General features: G+C 35.1%; 3 protein-coding genes across 4 annotated transcripts; 2 read left to right on the top strand and 1 right to left on the bottom strand.

Moving 5' to 3' along the window:
- Nucleotides 1–3,156: 3,156 nt before the first annotated feature.
- LOC129786855 (elongation of very long chain fatty acids protein AAEL008004) lies at nt 3,157–11,882 on the top strand. 2 transcript variants are annotated; one of them, XM_055822102.1, is made up of 7 exons: nt 3,344–3,428; nt 3,644–4,104; nt 4,541–4,731; nt 5,763–5,843; nt 6,726–6,888; nt 6,975–7,111; nt 10,925–11,882. In XM_055822102.1, exons 2-7 carry the CDS (start codon nt 3,993–3,995, stop codon nt 11,099–11,101), a joined length of 861 nt encoding a protein of 286 aa, XP_055678077.1. In that variant the 5' UTR covers nt 3,344–3,428; nt 3,644–3,992; the 3' UTR covers nt 11,102–11,882. The 2 variants fall into 2 exon arrangements, with proteins under 2 accessions (XP_055678079.1, XP_055678077.1); XM_055822104.1 differs by having other exon boundaries at nt 3,157–4,104.
- Nucleotides 11,883–12,704: 822 nt separating this feature from the next.
- On the top strand, nt 12,705–14,542 carry LOC129786854 (serine/threonine-protein kinase stk11). The gene is made up of 4 exons (XM_055822101.1): nt 12,705–13,154; nt 13,251–13,945; nt 14,003–14,166; nt 14,247–14,542. Exons 1-4 carry the CDS (start codon nt 12,828–12,830, stop codon nt 14,396–14,398), a joined length of 1,338 nt encoding a protein of 445 aa, XP_055678076.1. The 5' UTR covers nt 12,705–12,827; the 3' UTR covers nt 14,399–14,542.
- On the bottom strand, nt 14,422–17,602 carry LOC129786853 (integrator complex subunit 5). The gene is made up of 2 exons (XM_055822100.1): nt 14,900–17,602; nt 14,422–14,826 (listed from the first exon to the last, which is right to left on the bottom strand). The coding sequence occupies exons 1-2, from the start codon at nt 17,501–17,503 to the stop codon at nt 14,563–14,565; spliced, it is 2,868 nt and encodes a 955-aa protein (XP_055678075.1). The 5' UTR covers nt 17,504–17,602; the 3' UTR covers nt 14,422–14,562.
- Between the last annotated feature and the right edge of the window lie 4,457 nt (nt 17,603–22,059).

Below are 22,059 nucleotides of genomic sequence, written 5' to 3'. Positions count from 1 at the left end.
AAGCAGGTTGTTTGCACTATTTGTGCTATTTGAGTGTAGCCATACAACATAATTTTTGTACACTAAATGAAAGATTTCAATGCTCACTAAGGAAGGGAACGTTTTTTGGGGGTATGTTATTGATAAAACTTACGTTAGTTTCTTTGATGCAAACAAAAATTATATTTTATTATCTAAATTTAATATTTTACTGTTCTTGACTTTTCTGATGTGAATTATAAAAAAAAAATGTTTTAATTTTTCCAAAATAATTTTCAATGTAAAAAATTTAACATCTCTTCAAGGCAATGAATGCCCTTTTATTTCCTTCTCCTGATGATTTCTTATTGTTAAAATGCTTATTGGATTATTCTTAGCCTTGGGTACTGTTGGAGAGCTAAAGCTTGTTTTACTTGTGTATTTATTTTGTTAGTTTTGAAAAGCCCCTTGGGGCGATCGCTAAATCTCCGCGTGGAATTTGATCTTTTATTGTACTGCAAGTTGGAGTTTGACCGACAAAAGATTTTGAGCAACCGTCAAAATGCTCAATGCTCTTTTTTTGAGAAGCACTAGCCTGAGAAATTAGTGAGAAAATTCCGACAGGAAAGACCAATTACTCTAATTTTGTTGTATTAACTTATTTTTATGTGTGAAATAGATATTTTATTTTATCGCGTGATATGTGAAAATGAAATTCAATGCATGTGTTATAAACACCACAATTAATATCGATCAATACACGATATCATATATTGGTTATTAAATTAAATGCGATAGGTTATGGGTTTTTTGTTCACAAACTCACACATGTACCGTCTAGACTCGATTAGGCAACGCATCAAAATAGTAATTTTGTTTGAGCAAATACAGGGCGTTTTGTACTTAACACCATGTATGCGAAAGATATTCAAGGTAATAGAAAATCGGTGTAAAGTTTGCATATTGCAAACTAAAAAAAATTGGCAATTGGCAATGATAGCATCATAATGAGGTAGGGGAATTAATAATATATAGTTTTAAGACGAAAAATTGCAATGTATGACCGGTGTTAAGTACATATATGTGTAGATTTTTTTTGCGAAAAAAAAGAAGAAAATAATTGCTACACATTCTTAATAAAAACAATAACAAAATAATTTTGCACTCATTCACTTCAACCTTGTTATAATTAAACTCTAGTGTCACTTTTTAAATACATAATATTCTTTTCTTCTCACTCAGCTCTATGTATTATTATATTTATGTGTATACATGTCGAAATTCGTCATGCGATAGCATATTTATTGTGAGCATAGTCGTCGTCACTCAAGTGCGGATCTTAATTTACGTGAACTTTACATTAAAGATGAATTTCGTAACGATAAACTTGTCACTCTTTTATAACGTTTCTACCACCAAAATATAACTTTTTTTTTCATTTTCTTACCCAACAATAGATCCGAGGGCAAGTGTTGATATTTAAGATGAATGAATTGTAAGAATAAAAATTCACTTTATACTATTCGTGTCTTATTTACACAATTTCTGACTTTTTCTGGATGAGATTTTGCACGATTTTATTGTACTATGCATAATTCTCCATTAACCATAATTGGAGTGTGCCTCCGTACAAAAGAATTACTTATACACTCCTCCCGCTCATTTCATCAACATTATTTATGTGATTTTGCAAAAAAATGCGCTTATATTCCATCACCACGCCACGTATAAACAGGTGCCAATCTCGGAAGTTTTATTCAAAAACCTCATGATCTTTTACATAATTGGTCAATGTCAAATCCGTTGGATAAATCGTGAGATGAGATTGACCATCATAGAAATTGTCTTGTGAAAAAGAAAGGTCAAATAAAATTTCCATCATAGAGTCATCGCATTCAAATTGTTCTTCCTTGAACGGTCAACTACATTATAAGTGACATTCTATCGCGAGAGTGTCTCCACACTTTGCAAAAAAAATTGAATAAATTTAATGTAAGCTTTTAATCATCACATTGAGGAAGTGCCAAGTAAGCACAAAGAATTGTGAAGAATTGCAAAAAATATGGGCTTGAATGAAAATAAACAATAATAATGCACTGTTTTACGCAAAATCAATTTATACCTAATGTAAAGTTCACACAATTTTCCAAAAGTTCAAACAGAAAAGTCAACAAACACGAAAAATCTTTTTTTTTTAATTGTAAACTTTTATCAAATATGCTTTAACTAATTTCGATTTTAGATTAAAAATGAGGACGTGGTTTTTATAAATTTACATTCACTTGAATTTTATTTTTCACTCAAAGCAGAAATCATGCGTAGATAAAACCCCTAAAAAATTCGAGGACACACAAAATGGTCCACATCGTCTACAATCTCCATAATTTATTCATTTAGTTGATTTTCTTGAATTCATTGGAAAGCATTTTACATACATATAGATTTTCCAATGAAATTATGCAATAGATTTTGTCTTACAAATTGCAGTGATTGGGAAAAGTTCAATCGTTCAATCTGAAATTGCTATATAGAAAACTTTTAGCCCCTTCTAAATTGCAGCATTTCCATATATTTTGTGTTCTGTGAACTTTCAACTCAATCTCCGAGAGAGAGAGAGAGATTTATTTTCCCACTAAAAAAAGACTTTGGCAATTTCCTGCAATCTTCCATAAAAATCTCTTGGCCCAATTTTGAGGCCTTCCCCTCTAAGAACCATACGTGTTGCCTAACATTCCGCCACTATCGGCAATTAAATGCTTAAAAATCAAAAATCTGTTTGTATCATTAAATCTCCACCTTGTTGCGACAATTTGTACATTTTTTTTCAATGAAGAATAATTTCAGCAAGGAAGTTTATGGGTAATATATAGTTAAAAAATATGTCTTGTGTGTTGGCCAGGGTGAAGTAGATCCCACCACTACCAGCACAATAATGGGAAAAGTGAACAAAAGATTTGAGAAGAGTTATGAAAAAAAGGTGACTTTAATAGTGAAAATTACACAAATTCGATGTAAAAGTTCGCCAAGGACGTCGATTAAGCGCTTGGACGCGACGTGTGCACATTTTCTTTTTCGATATACATAAGTTGTGCCGTATATATGCTAGTCGGTATGGCAAATTCAATATGAGGCAATCAAACAAGTCAAGTTGGGAGGCAAGAAGGTATTTTCATTTAGTAGTTGTTCAGTCGCCATCGACGGAAACGGTATTACTTGGGAAAAGATTTTTCAGATTAACTCCACGCTCAACTGGGTGGTCGCGCAGCTTTCGTGAGCTTTTGCCGATTGAGCTTTATGTGGCGCCGTATGTGTGTGTGTGTGTATGTTTGCGAATGATAAAGCGAGAAGTGAACGTTTAGGCAAAAGACAAGTGGGAGTTTGCTGACTCTATTTTCCCGTGTACAAAGTTCCGATCTCTGTGGGGAGATTCACTTTGGTGGAGCGAGTGGCTCAAGTCTAAACCACTCTAGGTAGCTTGCATCAGTTTCTTTTCAGATTTCCCGGTGACAATATCACTTGAATTACTCAGTGCTGACTTTTTCGGGGGGCTCACTATACCACACAGTATTTTGCACGAGACATTTTTATAACAAATTCCTCGGCAAGAGCAGCAACAAGTTTTAAGAATTTGCATAACAACCACAATATTTTCATTTTATAATTCTTTATTCTGCATTCCGCACAGAATAAATCTGCATCATCATCAGGACTTTATGGCCAGCATGTATTCATGACAGAGTGGGAAAAATATTTTTTTTTACAATCAACACACCTGCTGTCCAAGTGGTTGGACCCACACAAGGTATCCAAGAAAAGTGAAGTGTCGCGAAAGTGGAAATTTTTGGGAAGTTTTTGTGAAATCAAAATCTCTTCCCCAGTGAGATTTCTACGTTAAAAAAATTGAAATTTGTGTTTTGTGCGATATAGAAGAAGTTTTCACGGGGAAATTGAAAGTTTCCTCGGTGGTAAATATATTTGTGATTGTGAAGTAGTTTTTTTAAACCGCCAAAATTGATAACCTCACGGAATACGCCATGGCGTCTGGCTTTGTCAAGATCGCCATGGATGAATTCAATTCCCATACAACGAACAATTGGACGGGACTCCTGATGCGCTACTGGACGATAGTAGAGGAGGAATTTGCAGGTAAAATCAACGAAAAAAAAATTTAATTTTCCCGTCTTAATTAATTTCATCAATTAATTGCATTAACACACACATATTTTTGTTAGTAGGTTTTCCATATAGCTTAATTGGCATAAGGTGGTGATTTCGTGTCAGTATTTTGATGTTATTTAAAGGAAATTAAGAAGTTATGAATATTTATGGGATATTTTCTCATTTCCAAGATTCAAGTTTGAAATGGCACAAAAAAATGTGATATTGAACTTGACTGCAATTTGTGCAGAAATGAGATTCATGAGAAGACTGTGGAATATTTTTTTCTCTCTCTCTTACAACATCATCAATATTGCATAACGCGACGCAGTGAAGGTGGAAAGATGAGAAAAAAAATTGTAAAAGAGAAATATTAACAGTGAACAATTTTTTTCTTTTCTTCTTTTCTTTGGCCACGTGGTAGATGATAGAGCCAAAGGGTATCCCCTGATGGACAATCCACTGCCAACCCTAGCCCTTGTAGTGGCCTACCTAGCCTACGTACTCATCATTGGACCACTCTACATGCGAGACAGGAAACCGCTCCAACTCAAAAACACACTCATTTACTATAATGCCTGCCAAGTTCTCCTAAGTGGATATATGTTTTATGAGGTAAGGTAAAGCAATAATGTAATAATTTTTCATTATTCACATTTTTGCTGATTAATTTTTGCACCATTATTTTTCAATATATCATGGAATTTCCTGTGTATGTATAAAAAGCATTTACAACGCACCGAGAGCAAGGAAAATTGTACGTTTTGTGGAACTAATCTTTGCAAATTGAACGAACATTTTGGGCAATTGGGGTATTGAAATTTCGAGAAACTTTCAATTGTCTGAAAATTGCAGATCATTAAATAATTTTTGCAAAATGTAATTTTTAAACTTTTGTTGGTTTATTGAATTGCAAAAACAACAAATTTAAAAGAACATGAACGAATTAGACTTTCCAGCATAAAATGGTGAGAATTCTGTATTAATTTTATTTGATTAGATACCTATTATTTTTACATTATCTTCGACAAGTGTATACGGTGATTATATGTCCAAAAAAAAGGTTCACACGTGTTTTTTTTGTAGCTAAATTAATTTATGACAAGTTAATAATCAATTGGCTTCATTTAGTACACTCATAATGTTTTAATGTTTATGTAGAGGTGCTAATTATTTTATGAGTCCATGCTTCGTTGAGATTTTTCAATAGAAACAAATTTACAATGTTTTGTGTTATTTTTTTTAAAGCTTCAGAAAAGCTTCTCTATAGTTTTGTTTGATATATCGTACGAAATTGATTCTAAACACACAAAATAGTTAGACAAAATCCTTTCCAGGACTTATCCTCGTTGAAAAAAATCCTTTTTTCGAGAGTAGAAAATCACAAAACTTAAAATTTATAAAAAAAAATGTTTTGTATTCTTAAATTATCCTCTCTTTGACCCTCCAAAACACCAAGAAAATATCACGAATTCTAGGATCATAAGCTGCCCTAAATTGGTTGTTACAATTGAAAGTTTCATTGAAATGTTCGAAAGTTTAGAGTGAAATATTTGAAGCATATTATTTCATTTTTTACTTTTGCCTACAAAATCCAATCACATTTTAGAAACCTTTGTTGATCCTTTCTGTATTCTTTTTCGCAGCATTTAATGTCGGGGTGGCTCTTTGATTACAACCTCAGGTGTCAGACGGTGGATTACTCGGACAGTCAACAATCGAGACGGGTAAAATTTTTAATTTATTTTGTAACCTTCAGAATGCGGTGTAATTTTTTTCCTTGATCTGTAGTAAATAATTCTTTTAGAGATTGCAATTGAAAAATAGTGCTTATTACTGGTGGTGGAAGACCATACCTACAATTAACACCCCGAGAAAGATTTGATGAATTGATGAAAATTCCATGTAATTGTTGGAAAAATACAATTGCTAGGGTGAAAGACAGAAAATAAATCGTCTTAAAATGTGAGATGCTCTCTGTGAGCTTTTTTCCCCGACTTTATGAGTATTCAATGGGTTTTTTTTCTACTAATATTCTATGCATTTGTGTAGTAAATGCGAAAAGTCTCTTCGGGTAGCATCCAATGGTGTGGAAGTCTCATGAAACGGTTGGCTTCGTATTGAGTTCACGGCAAAGTCAAATTTGTTGGGGAATAAATAGCATTTTTATTTTACTTTTTGACCGATTGTGCAATAAAAGTGTTTAGAGACGATTATAATGTAGTCTATTAATATGAAATATCACTTTTGGCACACACACAAATTCGGTGTGCATACATAAATGTGACATTGATCCTATTGAAAAGCGATCATGTCTTTTTGGGTGTTAACAAGTCTTGTAAATCTGAAGGGTAACACTAGTGAATATTTTGCAATATTATTTTCACATTTTAGCCACATTGGAGGTGCAATAGTGTCGTTTGTAAAACTCATGGGTAAAAACATTTTGAAATTTATATGACAGCACATCACTCATAAAAATGTATGCACTAAATTGGCCTTTTTATTGAATTTTATTTCGTTAATATATTTTTGTCACCAATCTAATCTAATTTTTTTTCTCACACGCCATCTCTCTTGCTTTTCAACTCTACCCACCTGTTTTATAGATGCTAAATCTCTGCTACATCTACTACCTGTCGAAATTATCCGAATTCGCGGACACAATATTTTTTGTGTTGCGAAAGAAAAAATCCCAAGTGACCTGGCTGCATCTCTACCATCACTCCTTGACGCCCATTGAAGCTTTTATCCTAGTTAGATTTTTAGCCGGTAAGATATTTTAATTAATTAATTATTTTTTATACTATGTAGTTCTTCTTAACAAAAAAAAATGTTTTTCTGTTTTATTTCTTTAGGTGGAAACGCCACATTTCCCAACATTCTCAACAATTTCGTCCATGTTTGCATGTACTTTTACTACATGGTAGCCGCTATGGGGGCACAGTACCAAAAATTCCTATGGTGGAAGAAATACATGACGGAACTTCAAATTGTGAGTAAAATATTTCTTTGTCTTTGGCAGAATCTTTTTTTTCTTTAATTATCCCCGATCTCTGGCGTGGAATTTTGATTTTCATGGTAATCAATGAAGCTCAAAGTTCAGAAAAATGAACCCAGAATATTCTAAACCACTCCATGAGCCTGAATCATCCTGATGGGAAGATAATTTGTTTTCACATGTAGACAAATTGTATTTGATTGCTGGGGGTTAAACAACTAAAATGAGATTTTAATTCATTGTTTACCATCACTCTGAAATATTTTCGTTATTATGTATTACATTTATAAATTCGAGATATTTTCGGAAAGTTCTCATATAGCAAGTTGAAAAAAATGCATGTATTCAAAATAAGCTTTTTGCTGAGCTTTTACTTATCCATATTTCACCCAAAAAATAATTCTAAGCACAAATAATTGTAATTAGTCATAATTCTTTTTACGCACCATATTTTCCTCTTCATTGAGCATTACAAAACACTTTGCAGACGTTTTTTTTCTTTTAATTTTCACACGCGAACCATTTAATAGGTGTTTTAGTTTAATTTTTATCTCTGTGAAATATCGTTTAGTGAAACGAATATGGTAACAAAAAAAAAAGAAGGGAATGCTTTACAATTCTTGTTCAAGAAAAAAGCTTCCACATACCAAAGTTCATCCTACATAGTTTCATCGAAAGCACACACAACTTGGTGACAATATACTGTCTCGTGAAGCATTTAAGTTAAGTAGTCGCAATTAGAAATGTGTAGTATGGAAAGAACAAAAATATGCGCGCACCATACAGATGCAATTGTGCAAAAACACAGAAACTTGATTTTTCAATCTAAACGATGTTCAACCAACCAGTTTCCCTCTGCGCCGCGTGAAAATGCTCAATTCTCGCTTTTCTATAATGTACAAAAAGTTAATGTTTGCGAAACATACTGTATCATGGTAGTATTTTGTAGCAAATGTCGGTAGAACTGTATTCGATGTATTTAGTTGTTTTGGAAGGAAGTCGCCACATGCACAGGTGAGATGCTTTTGTATATACATAAAAACTCGCAAAAGCACAAATCTTGCTCGCTAAGTTTTACTCTCCGTCAATTGACCCCATTTTTGCTTCCATGCAGCAAAATTTCGTTTTCATCTATTAGAGCTTTTCAATGTACAACCATGCAAAGCATCGTTGCCTATGTAAAGAAATGTTGCTGCAAATGCGTTAAATGACAAATAAACATTAAAGCAATAAACTTTTTTTTTATTAAAGATGTGATAACTAATGTGATTAATTTAAATAAGACTAGAATAATAATGATGTGTAATTGACTCGAATTAAGTATTCTTTCAATCATTAATTAACCCTATTTTATGAGCTCACCTGATGCTTCTTTGCAAGCAATTTGAGGAAAAGCTATAAAATGATTTTCAGAATGAATTACTGTTTTTTCATCAATTTTTTTTGCATTCAAATTAAAAAATGATTCTTAGATGAATCTACAATGCTCCTGTAATTAAAACAAGTTATAAAATGTACAGAGACAGAAAAATTATAGATAAAAAAACAGTGAAACACTTAAAACAATAAAGCTCTTGCGGAAAATATTTCCCATGACTTTAAACTGGTCTAAGGTTATGCTAAATGTTAATAAATGCGTTAATAAGATTCTAAAGATTAAAGATCACTAGCAATTCTTATTCTAAAAATTCTTCTATTATCACACAGACATGACATTTTATATTAGAAATTGCAATAGGTATGTCTGTCTACTACTAACTTGAGGAAAATACTGTTTTATTTCTTGATTATTATTAACATTATTAAATTTTATGGGATCATGAAAATTTATATAAAATTCTATAAAAAGATTTTCTTTAGAGTTTTGTGATACTTCTCTCAATGAAATAATATTTCTAATTTACTTCTAAAAAAAGTATCTCAATATCTAAATAAGCTAGAATTCGAATTAAACCTCCATTTTTCCGCATTATACGTTTTTAATTTTTATTAGAACTTTCGGGTTCTCTGAGCTTTTTTTCGCCATGCGGACTTTTAAAATACATAAATTTTCACTTCTTTTGCCTCAAAAGCTTCATCAACTTTTATTTAATTTTCAATCATAACTTGATGTTGCTAAAAAAAAGCTTTTCACATAAACTTTTAAACCAATTGCAATGCAATCTCTGTCTAATGCAAAGCCTTTCACATTCAACTTCTCACAAATCACATGAAGAAATTAAATTTTATCTTAATAAATTCTGCAATAGAAATATCAGCAATACGGTCTTTCGTGGAATAGTCTGCAACTTTTTGAGCTTTTTACCTTTTCCTATCCTGAGATTATGTTGGTGTTGAGAGCTTGGTGTTGGAACCGGTTTCCGGAAAATTCTTTGTATAGAAACTGCCGTGCTTTGCTATGCACTTAAACATTTTCACTGCACCCATTGACAAAGGTGCACGGTGTTGCATCTCTCGTTGCACAAAAGGTCATCTTACAAATTCTTCAGACATTCTTTTTACATCATTTCTCTGTGTCTTTCTTGCATTTCTATACGCGGTAAAAATCAGCTGGAATGCGATTGTGTTTATTATATATGTTTATTTTCGGCGAAAGGTGGCAATGAACTGATAAACCATAAACTTTATATTTCCAACAATATGTTGCATAAGATGTTGGGGATATTCAAAGTCAAGAGACAACGGAAAGTTCAGGAATTATATAATCTCATGGTGTATTGAATGAAATGATCATACAACGAGAAAATAAGCGCGTTGGATATTACAAGAACACTTTTACCGTGCATGCCACTCGTGGACTAGACATTCAAGAGAAGTTGCAAAGTGTCTGATTATATCATCGAAAGTTCACGTCTCGCTGTTTATGTTTGCACTTGGTTGTTGCTTTTTTTTGCATTAGAAAGTGCAATGCTGCGAAGGTGCAGGCATATTGGAATTATATGTTTTGTGCATTGTATTTAAGCTTATAGATGATTGCCTTGTATTTTTATTCTTGTGGAAAAATAGGGCAACTGGCGAAATTATCCACACCATTCGATTTTTTTGTGTGTATTAAAAAATATTTATATATAGCAGATATATGGTGCCTAACCAACCTAACCCATGTAGAATATAATTTAGTGGGGATGTGAATGGAAAATGGCATAAGAAGTAGTGGAAATGTGTGCGTATAATGTTGAATTTCCCGTAAATATGGTGCACAAGAAGTGCTACGCGAATTTGTCTTGTCTCAATCGCTTTTATGTTGGAGCTGTGATTTAATATATGTACATACATATGCAAGCGTATATAGGTAGTTAAATTTTTGCTGCACACTGAAATTGAGAGGGAGAGAGAGAGAAAAAAAATGAACGAGCTTTTGCATTTGAAATCAATTAAATTATTGCCTCTTTCTGCTTCATAAGCAAAAGGCAGAACATTACGAAATTTGCAATATACACAAGAGGCACACCAAATGCGATATATTTCTCACATCTCTGAAAACAGGCATTTACTTTTTGCAATTATCTACTTTTCGCGGTAAAAACACTTTGACTTTCATTTGAAACCAGTCAGGTTCTCTCGCTCTTTGGGTTCAATTGCACGCCGTTGGCTCTACAACACGGTAGTGGAAATGCGCACCGTAGCACAGAAATTGTGACCTACATCATTTACATACCTTACATTATGTACATACCTACATATATCATAATATGAAATTCTACAAGTTCTTACTCAAAGAAATTATAAAGGAAGGGGAGCTGTGCTTGCTGATTAATTATTTCCGTATTTTCTTTTTAAGAGTTTTTCTCCATTTTCATTTTTCAGGCACAATTTATTCTCTGCATTGCCCACACAATCCGTGCCCTCGTGTCCGACTGCCAATTTCCACCCGTCATCTCGGCTCTGCTCCTCCTCAATGCATCCATCTTCTTCGTCCTCTTCATGAACTTCTACATCCAGAACTACAACAAACAGAGAAGTCTTGCCAAGAAATTAGAATAACTCAAAGACTTTTTAACAGTTTGTAAGTGAATTGTAAATAAAATAGTTTTAAGGCATAAAAAATCGTCAAATCTTTTTTTATCATTCTCAATTTCGCAAAATGAAAAAAAAAATCAACGACTTTGCAGTATAAATTGTGCCTAGTCTTATACTTTTTGTATATTTTTTGTGAAAGTGCAATTTTGGACTACATATTTGTTGAAAAAAAGGAAAAGGTAAAAATAATGTATTTTATATTAATTTATTTTTAGAAAATTATTTGAGCCTATTGTGAAAATTGAAGATAAAAATGTATTTATTTTTTTTCTTTTAATATAAAAAAAAGGATTTAAGAATACCTACCTTTAAAAAGAATTAAGAAAAATGATTGAAAATAATGAATTGCCTGCACAATAATGGAAAAAAATGTTGAAAAGAATAATGTTCTAAAATTAGGGATTGCACTATTTATTTACAAAAAATAAAATATTTTTACAGAATGTTTTAGAAACAAGAAAAAAATAATAAAAATATCGTTGTGCAGACAAAACATTATATTTTTATACATATTATTCTGCTGTGTCATTTTGTTAAAAATTGTTATATTTTTATGTTTTTTTTCTAAAAATTATTTTAAAAATCATAAAAATAAGAAACTTTTTTATTTTCTTTTGAGAAGGTTTTTAAATTAAAATTTATTGTAACAATTGCATGAGAAGATTTTAAATTAGTAAAGAAATATAAAATAGATAAACAAAAAGTCCAAAATTGTACTACCAATTCTTTCAATAAAAAAAAGAAATACTTTTATAATTACACAAGAAAAAATCTTTCAGCGATTTACATACTCTATCCTATAAAGAAATATTTAGAATAATTTTTGTAAATATAATAATTTTGTGTAATTAAGAATTAAAATTTGTAAATCTTGATATGCATGTAAATATTATAAAATGTAACAAAACAATACTTTTATTGTTTAACTATAAGATATATTATATTATTATTGAATAAAACTAACGTTATTTATAAGAAAATTGTCTTATTTTTCTGTTTTTCTAGACTTATGGTTCACAATTTAGAAATTTTATTATACTTTTTTTTAACAAATTGCGAGCCCCAATTTCTTTCTGCACAGAGGCTCCTCGAGGGCCCCTGGAGCACCCCTAAGATGCTCCAGGGGCCCCAAAAATGTGTGTTACGTCGGTTACGTCTATTAAAAATTGAAAAAGTCTCATTTTTGAAAAAGCAAAAAAAAGTCCGTTAAAGTTCAAAAAGCATCGTCGAAAATCACGTGACGTGCCCCTTGGATAAATTACGTTAGGTTTTTCTCTGAATTCAAATTATTCGTTTAACAAAAAGTTTTATTCGCGTTTTGTTTTTTACACTATCCTCCATAGTTTTGGTACATGCAAAAATAAATAATTTGTTTTTAGTGTTTTTATGTTTTTAGTATTAAAATTTGGATATTAATTAATAGGTGCTGTCTCATTTGATTAAAATAAAATTATACACGTGATATTAATTAACAATAAATCTCTTAATTAGCTTAAAAGAAATAATTTTGAGGAATTATGTTTTCTATGTTCCAAAACTTTTCTCAAGTAGTGTTGAAAGTTGGTTGTGTGCGCGCGACTTTGCATTTTGGTGTGTGTGTGCGTGAATTTCTTGTCAAAATGTTTAGTTTTTGTTATTCAATGAAAAACAAAATGTGTGGTTTGTGTAAATAAATGTTTTAGGACAAGTTATGGATTCCATGCACGAGGATTTCATCTACCAGGACACGCGGAAGAGGAAGGAGGATGACCGGAGACTTGGTCCGGAAGTCACTTCCGGAGCTCCGGTCACTTGGTTGGATGACGATGATATCGATAAGCTGGACCTCTCGCTGAGTATCGATGCCGCAAATATGTTCTTCAATCGCGTGGACAGCGCCGAGATTATCTACCAGGCAAAGAAGAAGAGCTGCAAAATGGTTGGGAAGTACGTGATGGGGGATGTTTTGGGTGAGGGATCCTACGGGAAGGTGAAGGAGGTTCTGGATTCTGAGACACTCAGTCGACGAGCTGTGAAGGTGCGTAAATGGGTGGAGCTTTTTTTTCTTCTCATTGTCCGGATGATTTTTTTTGCGTGGAAATGAGAATTTTCCCCCATTTTCTTCTTTTTACAGATTCTGACAAAACGGAAGCTCCGACGCATCCCAAATGGTGAACAGAATGTCAGGCGGGAGATTCAGTTGCTGCGCAATCTCAAACATAAGAATGTGATCGAACTCCTGGATGTGTTGTACAACGAGGAGAAGCAGAAGATGTATTTGATTATGGAGTACTGCGTTGGGGGCCTGCAGGAGATGCTAGATTCAGCTCCGGAGAAGCGACTACCCCTCTTTCAGGCACACCGCTACTTTGTGCAACTTCTCAATGGGCTGGAATACCTCCACGGCTGTGGGGTGATTCACAAGGACATCAAACCCGGGAATTTGCTACTTACGCTGGATCACACACTAAAAATTTCGGACTTTGGTGTGGCAGAAGCGCTCGAGACCTTTGCTGATGACGACACGTGCACAACGGGTCAGGGTTCTCCGGCATTCCAGCCGCCTGAAATTGCCAATGGGCAGGAGTCCTTTGCCGGCTTCAAGGTGGACATCTGGAGTAGCGGGGTGACTCTCTACAATATCACAACGGGCCAGTACCCATTCGAGGGTGACAATATCTACAGGCTGCTGGAGAATATTGGCAAGTCACAGTGGGAGCCACCAGAATCGTTGTACAAATTGGACAAGCACCTGACTACACTTATCCTAGGAATGCTTCAGGCAGATCCCCAACATCGATTCACATTGCCACAAATTCGCAACCATCCGTGAGTGAAATACCCATAAAAAACACATTTTCCTTTCTATAAAATGATGAATTTTAGATGGTTTATTGGAGCTCCTGAGAAGACTGGGCCCCCAATCCCATTCCCACCACTCAAAGGGGATGAATTACGACGTTCCACAGTACTGCCTTATCTAGAAGCTTATCATTATGCCACCGATCGTGACAATGAGGATGTCTACTTCACGGAGCACGATTTAAATCGTAAGTTTATCCCAATTGCCAAATTCTTTGTTCATATCTCAATTTTCAAACACTACCCCACCCACCCCTATTGTGTGTAGAGCAACTTGCAAAACAAGCTGCAGCCCATAGAAGTGCAACCAAATCGAAGCACGGAAGTGTTAGCGGTGGCAGTAGCACAACAAAGAAGCGCCCACGGAAGACAGTTTCATGCATTTCCGTGCGCAAATTGACCAGCTGTCGTCCATCGTGAGAGTTGATCATTTATATTAGAAATTTTGTGAGTGATGCTCGTTTGTTTATCCGTATTATTTTCGTCATTGCAAAATATCCTCGTGAAATTGAATTAGTAAAAAGGAAACAAAGGATAAAATACAATTAAAAAAAATATTTAAAAGATCCCCTTTGTGTGTCTGTTTATGCCTCCGTCGCAGTCTTTGTCTCACTTCCACCACCATTGTTAACCATTTCCGGAAGGACAAACATTTGATGATAGAGACTCCCAAGTAGTGGGAGGCGCTTAAGCATTATAAATCGCAGCGGGTCAACAAACTGCGCGGGGGGTTTAGCTGTTTCAGGATTGCGCCAATGGAAGCCGGTACTGTCGAACTTGAAGAGGCATGGCGATGGGACGTGGTCCTTCATGTAGTTCCACACGCAATCCTTTAGAAGTAGAACAACCTAAAAAAATGTAGGAAAAAAGAATATTTTACTTATTAACTATTATAAATTAGTTTGACCTTTTCGTACTGACCTCAAATGGCTCAAAGTATTCAATCACAACGTGCAAATAGCTGAGCGGTGGGGGTAGGAGCTGGCCCAGGGCCATCACCTCAAGTAGCTTGAGGGTGACAAAGATCAATTCGGGATTATTTACCGATTGGAATGGCTTTTCCACTGACTTTGCCCGCCACTGATTGAGCACAGTGGCACACAGGGCCCTCAGGAGCACTGAGGCATAGCACAGGGCCGGTCGGTATGTGCCCACAAGTCCCAGGATGGACCACAAAATAGGGGAATTGTTGAAAATTCGCCTAATCTGGAGATCTCTCTCCATTGTAACCTTCGTAAAATCCTCATCAGGCCATGGAAATCCGTTGTACATGATGTCCGGAGAGATCATCTCCACCAAGAGCAGGGAAACCGTAGAGAAGCCATCAATGACATTAGTGTGCTCATTATCCTGGCAACATGCCATAATTGCATCCAGAAGGAGCTTCTGAATCTCCGACTGTGGGTAGCCAGTTATCCTTGTCTCTGTCTTCAAACCATTCCCAATCACTCCTGCATGCAGAGAAATCCTGCTGGCGATTGCACTAAATCTCTGTTTCTGATTGAGAGACATCAAGCTTTCATCTCTAACCACGTTGTTCTTTGGTGGCGGATTTGGGTGAGCCCCAAAGAGATTGCGATATGTGAATAAAGCTCCATCAAGTAGGTCTCTCAGGGCAGCTGTTCGGGCAGCTTTCCGGCAGGAGCATTGTTTCGTCAAGAGACTAAAACATCTATTCATAGCTCTGCATCGTGCAATTGAATCACTCTCAGTGAGATTCCAGAAGAAGTACTTCACGGTCATTTGAGCCAAATTCAGTATCTCCGCCATCCCGAGAAGAGAATCTTTCGCTCCAATGTCCAAGTCATCCAGAAGAGTTACAATGAGGTGAATTTGTTCCTTTACAGCTTCTGCAATTCTCTGTTTTTCCTTCATCATGAAATCTGCATCTTTCTTGGGTTTCTTCTCCACGGGTTCAGAGGATTTCTCCTCAAATTTAAATGGGGTTCCGGATTCAGTTTCCGGAACTATTTGATTGATTAGATTGAAGAGGATTGACAGGAGTTTGGAGGCATTCCGTTGAATAGCACCACTCATTGGTTGACCCTTTAGATGAACACTTTCTCCGCTCTTCTCAAATGCCACTATATGCTGAAGATTCCTCAGAATTGTGACATTCTGGGCGTAATCTTCTGCAGTACGACGTTTGTTGGCAATTGAAATGGCCTCGAGGGAAATCTCCAGTCCCGGATCCACTGTTGGGTACTCCTGAGTACCAAGAGTTCCTCCCAAAATCCTAGCCAGAGCTCCCATTCCATTGGGACACGTATCAGCTCGTGTTGTGAGAAGTTCTGCAATTGTGTAGTGATAGATGTAGGGAGCCCGTGAGGAAATCAATAGGATAAGTCGTACAACAGTCTGATGTTCGACGGCATTGTCACTTCTGCAGGAAGCCCAGAGAATCTTCTGTGATGCTTCATTGGTGAGATTTGTGAGAAGGGGGCATTTCCTGTCGTCAAGTACATTCATCTCCAGCTTCAGGAGGATGTGCTCAAGAAGTTCATGGCACCACGAATAAGTTTCCGCCATACGTGCCAAAGTGAGGATAACTCTGATACCATTGTGTCCCACCTGCGTGGCCAGATCAGTTAAAAGGATGAAGATTTCACGTACATTGTAGTTCGATGGGAAATGCATGCTCTGGTATACAAGATTGGGTATTAGGGTCTCCTTAAACGTGTCCAGGAAGACATTGATGATTGGCTGGAGGAGAATCTCCGACATCCGAGAGAGATGAATGAGGTACGGTATTGTGTGCAGGTTTGGTGTGAGTGATCCCTGAGTTTTTGGATACAGCACAGCTTCAAACATTTCTCTCAGTGCGATATTCAAATCTCTCTCATGTGCCATCGATAGATACCCCAGAATGCCAACTTCGGAGTCGAGGGTGTTGTTGAAGTTCCCCGAGAAAGCTTTCAGGCCACACTGGAGAATCTTTGAGATGACCTTCAGTGGAAAACAGCCCCCAAGGCGAGCTACAACCCAATCAAAATGAGGTGTGTGCGACACAAATGTAGCCAGGAGGATTCCAATGCATGATTCTGATTCGTCATTATTCAGCTTGGCGAAACAGCTGGCAGATAGTCCCAGAAGTGCCTTCATTGCGCTGGAATTCATCCAAAAGTTGCACGTTGCAGTTATATTCATGCTATCACGCCCACGGCCATGCTTCTCAGACAGCTGACCAAGCAATTTGAGGCTCCATGTGGAGAGTAGCGGTGCCCAGGCGGGTGTGCCGCTGCTGACAAGCTTCTCCAGTGCTTCCTGAATATCCACAATTGCTGGCTCAACGGGAGGTGCCCCATTGGCATCCTTCTCAATGAAGGAGATGTAGTTGCCGAGGGATTTGTCAAAGACCAAGGCAAAGTACTCCAGGACTGCATCCCGAGCAGCCGGCAAATCTTGGAAGATTGTCAAGCTGCATTTTACCAGTTGATCCGTGATTTCCGGGCCAATCCCACGTTGGATGTTGGCCACTGCATTCACAAAATACTGCAGCTCCACCAAAATAGGTTGTTTAATCATTTTTTATGCCGGAATTTGAGAAAATTACTAAAAATTCTCCAAGAAAACACAAAAAATTTATCGTAAATATTTTGATATTTTGACACAATGACGTCACACATGCGTAAATCGATGAAACTTTCGCACGCCATCTTTTGAGTGAAAAAATTAAATCATAAAGTTTTAGTGAAACATGTTCGCTACAAAGGATGGTTTTGTATTTAACGGAAAAATAAAATTTCTATTCCAAAAATGCGATTTGTCTTGTTTTTCCACCAATTTTTTGGACATAAAACAAATTTTTGGGGTTCCTGGAGCACTTCCAGATGCTCCAGGAACCCCGGGGAGCCCCTCTGTGCAGAAATTGGGGTCGGCTGAAATTTTGACGGTTGAAATTAAAAATTCGAAATTTTTGACGGTTGGGGATTTTACACGCACTTTTTTTCCGGAAATGGATTTTCGCGAACTTTTCAAACCAATGATGCCAAAAATTCAAAACTCTTTTCCTGGTCACAAAAAACACAATTTCTCCGGAAAATTTGGCGGAAAACGCGTGAAAATTGCGAAAAACTGAATGTGTGAAGGAGACGGTTAGCGGTGAAATGCATCCGTCTCATTTTCTCCTTAACCAACAGTGCCAAAAAGTAGCGGTGGTTGCTTTTGGAACTATATTTCGGGCGCCAAATTCAAAAAGTAGTAAAAAAAATGCATAAAATTTTTCTTTTGCGGAAAACCAAAAAAAAACTTTACATGTCGTCGAACCTAGCTAGGAAAATTATTACCTCAGAACCCAATCATGGGGAAAAATAAATAATCGCAATTTTTTGACGGAGAAAGCTGATTTTTCCCGCTACTGCGTCTTTTTCTAACTTGAGTAAAAAAGTGATTTTACAGGACATTAAAAAAATACATAATTATTAAATTAGACGAATATAAAATAGAGAAAAATATTCGCAATGGCAAAAAAGAAAATATGACAACATCATTCCATTATTCGCAAATTCATTTTTTGCTAAAAAGTTCTCTAATCAATTCTTTTATTCATAAATTTAATAAATTCTCGCACAAGTTTGATGAATAACCAAAAAATTAAGCAAGTGCTAATGAAAGTCATAAATTAGTTTTTTTTGCTGCAGAATTCCTTTTAGAATTCTAAATGGAAGACCTTTTGGTTCCGTTTCGGCTACTTGATAAAATTCTATTGTTGTCTCGTATTGTCTTTTAAATAGGAAAAACAAATAAGTTCAGCATAATTTTTTTGAAAATAGCAAATTAGAAATTTCCACATGAGGAGAGGTGTAAAAAATCATTCAATCTATTTTCATGGGGAAATACAAATTTGTAAAAGAAAAAAAGAGGGAAAAAACATGAATACTATTGACAAATTAATACACGTGAATGACCAATTTATTAGTTTTCTTTGCTTAGACGGAATGCACATAAATCGGGTGCTTTGGTGGCGGTGTGTTGATGAAATTTTTGCCAAGTATGTACAAAAAGTTGCTAATTAAAATCCTAAAAAGTAACGAAATTTTATTCATGAAGAATGATTAAAAGGAAAATGTGTGGAAATATGCAAATATTTTTCTTTTATTGATAATTTTGGACTTGTTTTTAAGATGAATGAATGAAAAAAAAAAAAAAAAAAACTGAAGAAGATTTAATGAAAAGGTCAAATACAGAGGGGATAAGGCAAACATTCTTGGCTGTCTGTTATATGTTTGTAAATTACATATGTACCTAATACTTTCAATGGCAAATTTGCAATCCGTTTGTCCCGCGGTTAAACACCGCAAGAGAAAACATGCAGAATTCCTTTCATCAATACTACTTTTTTAGCACCTTTCTGCAATACCAAAATGAGCAACATAATGATGAAGAGAAAAAAAAGAACGCCTCTGGATACTTCTAGAAGTGTGGCTCCTCTTCTAAACTATACCCTCGATGGTATCTCAAAGTGTTGCTCATGCTGACGAAGCTTTTTTTGCACACATCATCACACATAAAAGACGATCTTCTATGATAAATGGTTCCCTCTCTCATAAGAAATAAATAGATTGGGATTTTTTGGTTGTTCAAAAGACAAATAATTCGTATTTTATAGTTTTTCTGAAAAAAAAAGAGTTGGGACAATCCTATTGTCATCAATAGTATCCGCCGCTAAAAGCTAGCAAACGCGAAAAAAAAATAAACTGAGGGATTTTCAAAGAATTTTATAAATTTATGAGATTAAATGTTGTTACAGATTTAGTTGAATTAATTTCCAGAGTTCTTGAGAAATTGCTGCAAATATGTCATCACGACTATTTGTTAGAAAATTTTCCGCTTTTCATTATGCCTGACGTCTTTTGATACTTCTTATGATATTTTATTGAAATAAAAAATAGTTTCAATATATTTTTCAATCAATTACATTAACCCCAACATATTTCTTTAATTTACGAATAATACCTACCTTTATTTAATTACATCGTAAAAATTACAGGTGATAAAAAAGAAACAAATGTGTGATTTATTTTCAAGATAAATTTTGTAACAAATTGAAAATTATTTTTAAGGACACCGAGAGGATTAAAAGAGACAAAAATATCATTAAAATTTTGCAAGACCAGCTGTGCCAGTCAGTAACCGTGAAAACCGAGATCACACATCATTTCAGCACTGATGCAATCTTCTTGTAAGTGAAACCCGTGAAATTATTTTAGTGCAAATCATTTCATCGCTTCGTGCCCACAGTAGAGACTCGTAGTACAGCCTAAAATGGTGTAGGTGGTATGAACTTACTGCGTGACGTTACAGTGACTATAAAGAGCTTAAAGCTTTGTCTAAAATACAACAAAACTACTTTTCGTCTGCTAATGTGCGGAGGACGCTGTAGTGCGTGATCTCACTGTATGATTGAAGATTTTTAATGAATTCAATTAATTTGAGTGACTTCATTTTTTTATTGTTTGAAAATTATATAATTTGGCGCCTTCTTCTACGCATCTTGCGTTACAGACTAACCAATCGAGGCAGAAAATTTGAAGTACTAATTCTTTTAGGAGTTTTTACGGCGACTACTGTAAAATACAGCTTATACATAGTTGCATGGTAACCATCAAAGATTTATTCGCAAAGTGAGAACTTACAGCTTTCGATTGGATCATTTGTGATGGGTTGAAAAAACTCAAGTATTCCTCCAAAGTATACCCACTTATTCTTTTCCTTTTTTGACGTTCTACTCTCAGACATACTTGAGTTATTGAATGAAAGATTTTTTTTAGCTGTGATTCTTTCGATTTCTAATGCCAAACATTTGAAAGAAAATTCTACAACAAAGCCACGTTCTTTGGTCAAAGTTCCCGTCGTACAATTATCTTTATGAATGGCTTAATTTTTTTGTACCAAAAAAAGTTAAACTCTGGACCTGCGTGGATGTCTAATGCGAGAATCTGCTGTGATTTGCGTCACTTTCCCAATAATGAGAAAGAATTTAAATCATGTGTTTGCAATGAACAGGCAGAATGGTAAATTTTGTAAAAACGTAATTCTTCATTCTCTTGCGCAAATTGACGACTTTTTCTACCTTAAATTTTTTTGCCCATAATTGTGTGGTAGAGGTTCAAATGATTAGGAAGGATGACAAAGATCTTTTAGCACATTTATTTGGGTTGCACGAAGTATGAGGAAATTGCGCGTGCAAGAAAGAAAATGACACCATACCTCTAAGGACACACCTGGAGCGTTGCAACGGATATATTTGCACTTTATACAACATTCTCTTTCTGTGGAGCTTTTCTCAATGCTCTCTTATATTGAGGAAGTAAACTTATTTTCCAATACATAGCATACATATGTATTTATTTACACTCTGAGAGATCCCACGCATTATCTCACGCCACAACATAAATAAAGACTTCGCATCTTCTGTGGCAACACAAGACTATACCCACTAAACTGCTTTTAACGCATTTTCTCTATGTGTAAAAAAAACTAAGCAGTATTTGTTAATAAATTTCAGGGGCATTGATTTTCGTGATCAATTTGATTAATTACTATAATTGTGAAAATGAGAAAAATTACAATGATTGTTCTCCGATCGCGAAACACCGCTGTTTTTCCATTTGGAGATAATAAAATCATCTCGACGTGTTTGTTAAAGTTTTTTTAGCATACGAAAAAGCTAACCTATATAGAGTGTGTTAAGGACATGAAGCTTTTGGCGCTTTTTTGAAACCTTTATTTATTAAACTATTGTGGTGGCCACGAATGGAATCGACGTGGATGTGTTTATGCATTTTAATTTGAATTAATTAACATCTCTTTGGAAAAAAATATTGCATTTTAAAGAGGACTCCACTAATGCGACCATCGCTCAATTTTTTTGCTCTCCAAATATTTCTTTTCATGTTTTGTTATTGATCTTTCGTTTGCGATGTATTCTCTTGCATGGGAAATTACGCTATACAAAATATTTACCTCCTCCAAGTTCATTGTCCGTTCTTGCTTAGTGTTTCCCCTTTTTTCGTGGGGCAACAGCAATAAATAAATAAAAAATGCCCATTGCAGGTGACACAACAAGTAGAATAAAAATC

This window comes from Lutzomyia longipalpis, chromosome 1, assembly GCF_024334085.1.
Source record: "Lutzomyia longipalpis isolate SR_M1_2022 chromosome 1, ASM2433408v1".
Classification (NCBI taxonomy): domain Eukaryota; kingdom Metazoa; phylum Arthropoda; class Insecta; order Diptera; family Psychodidae; genus Lutzomyia; species Lutzomyia longipalpis.
This window is presented reverse-complemented; position numbering and strand designations above follow the sequence as displayed.

Coding starts and splice junctions, on each gene's coding strand:
- LOC129786855 (XM_055822104.1), top strand. CDS start 3,993: ATGGCGTCTGGCTTTGTCAAGATCGCCATGGATGAATTCAATTCCCAT. Junction 4,732..5,762: donor GTGGATATATGTTTTATGAG/GTAAGGTAAAGC, acceptor TCTTTTTCGCAG/CATTTAATGTCGGGGTGGCT. Junction 7,112..10,924: donor ACATGACGGAACTTCAAATT/GTGAGTAAAATA, acceptor TTCATTTTTCAG/GCACAATTTATTCTCTGCAT.
- LOC129786854 (XM_055822101.1), top strand. CDS start 12,828: ATGGATTCCATGCACGAGGATTTCATCTACCAGGACACGCGGAAGAGG. Junction 13,155..13,250: donor TCAGTCGACGAGCTGTGAAG/GTGCGTAAATGG, acceptor TTCTTTTTACAG/ATTCTGACAAAACGGAAGCT. Junction 14,167..14,246: donor CACGGAGCACGATTTAAATC/GTAAGTTTATCC, acceptor TATTGTGTGTAG/AGCAACTTGCAAAACAAGCT.
- LOC129786853 (XM_055822100.1), bottom strand. CDS start 17,503: ATGATTAAACAACCTATTTTGGTGGAGCTGCAGTATTTTGTGAATGCA. Junction 14,827..14,899: donor AATACTTTGAGCCATTTGAG/GTCAGTACGAAA, acceptor ACATTTTTTTAG/GTTGTTCTACTTCTAAAGGA.